General features: G+C 70.9%; 1 protein-coding gene across 1 annotated transcript; it reads right to left on the reverse strand.

Annotated features, from left to right (window-relative positions):
- Positions 1 to 6: 6 nt before the first annotated feature.
- Positions 7 to 1,796, reverse strand: DHPS (deoxyhypusine synthase; the record flags this gene model as incomplete). Its single annotated transcript, XM_035313195.1, has 6 exons — positions 7 to 92; positions 179 to 284; positions 380 to 466; positions 568 to 664; positions 757 to 878; positions 1,566 to 1,796. Coding segments are annotated over 6 exons (729 nt in total), but the record flags the coding sequence as incomplete, so codon positions are not given.
- Between the last annotated feature and the right edge of the window lie 37 nt (positions 1,797 to 1,833).

Raw genomic sequence — 1,833 nt, forward strand, 5'->3', positions numbered from 1 at the left:
GTTGGCGATGTGGTGCTTCACCAGCCCCCCGCCCAGGATGATCATCCCGGTCTTCCTGGCGAAGATGGCCTGCGTGTTGATGAGCCGCAGATCTGCGCCGAGGCGGCCGTCAGGGGACCCCAATATCTTTTTCTGGGGGGGTCCCAGCAGCCGCACGCCCCCCCCGGGACAAACTCACCCTCCACGATGTCCAGCACCAGCCCCGGGCGCTTGTAGGAGTGGAAGAAGATCATGTCCCCCAGCGAGCCGTCCGTCAGCGCCGGGCTCAGCACCGGGATCTTGTTCTGGAAGGGGGGAGGCGGTGACGGCTGGGGCCGAGCGGTGCCCCCAGGGGGGGTGTCTCTGGGGGGGGGAGGCTCCTCCCTGTCCCCCCCCTTACCTTCTGTGCCCAGTAGCACACCGACTCGGGGTTGTTGATCTCCTTGCCCAGCCGCGCAATCATCCGCGACGGCGTCCACCTCACGCCCTGCGGAGCCGGCGCCCTCAGGACCCCGCAGCCCCTGGGGGGGGGGCTCCCGGCTCCCCCCCACATAACTGGGGGGGATCCTGCCTGCCCCCCCCCCTCACCTGCGTCTCCTGCTCGTCCACCATCTGCTCCAGGATGGGCATCAGCCAGTCCTCGAACTTGCAGTAGTTGTCGTTGGGCACCAGCAGGTTCCCGATCCTGGGGAGGGGGAGGGGGGACACACAGGGGTGTCCCCAGGCGCCTTTGGGTGTCCCCCGGCCCCCCGGGGGGCCCCCCCCCCCCCCCCGTACCTGTTGATGCCGTTCTGGCGCAGGTCCCGGCCCCGCAGGCTGAAGTCCCCGATGTAGGTGGGCGCCAGGCACTTGATGAGGTCCTCCTCCACCCCCCCGGCTGTCGTCACCAGCACGTCCACCTGCGTGGGTGGGGGGTCAGGACCTCGGGGACCCCCAGCACGTCCCCAAGGACACCTGGGGGACCTGAGGAACCCCTTGGGGGCAGGGCTGAGCCCCCCCGAACCTCCAAAATACCCCAGGGACTGAGCTGAAGAGAGTGGGACCCCAAAAATCCCGAGAAATGGATCAGGGACAAGGCTGGGGCCACAGAGGGACCCCGGGGACATTGAGGACACCTTGGGGACAGGGGCAGGGCAGTGCAGGGACCCCAGGGACCACCCTGGGACACCTGGGGACTTCAAGGACACCTCGGGGACAGAGCAGGAGCCACGCAGGGACCCCTGGAGCTGCGCTGGGACCCCAGGGACCACACTGGGGACATCAAGGACGGCTCAGGACAGGGCTGGGACTGCAGAGGGACCCTGGGGACATGGAGAACACCCCAGGCACAAGGACAGGGCAGTGCGGGGACCCCAGGGACCAGGCTGGGGACATCGAGGACACCCAGAGAGACCCTGGGGACCACGCTAGGACCCACAAGGACCTGAAGGGACCCCTCGGGGACAGGCACGGAGCCGTGCAGGGCCCCCTGGAGCCACGCTGGGCCCCCGCTGGGCCCCCCACGACCCCCCCCAAGAACCCTGGGCACAGCCCGGAGACGAGGCTGCCCCCGGGTCCCCCCCGGTCCGGCCCCGGCCCCCCCGCACCATGCCGTGCTGCACCAGGTAGCGGATGGTCTCGCGGACGCCGGAGCTGATGAGGTTGGAGGTGAAGCCCAGGAAGATGGTGCACCCCGACGGCGCCCGCGGGCAGCCGCCCAGCTCGGCGCGGCCCCGCTCCTCCTCGCTCAGCGGCTCCAGCTTCGCCGCGATCTGCGGGGGGGGGACACCGGGGGGGGACACCGGGGGGGGACAGGGGGGGCGGTGAGGCCCTGGCCGGCTCCCGCAGCCCCCCGGTACCCCCTCCCCCCCCCCC

This window comes from Oxyura jamaicensis (genome assembly GCF_011077185.1).
Source record: "Oxyura jamaicensis isolate SHBP4307 breed ruddy duck chromosome 30 unlocalized genomic scaffold, BPBGC_Ojam_1.0 oxy30_random_OJ67772, whole genome shotgun sequence".
NCBI lineage: Eukaryota > Metazoa > Chordata > Aves > Anseriformes > Anatidae > Oxyura > Oxyura jamaicensis.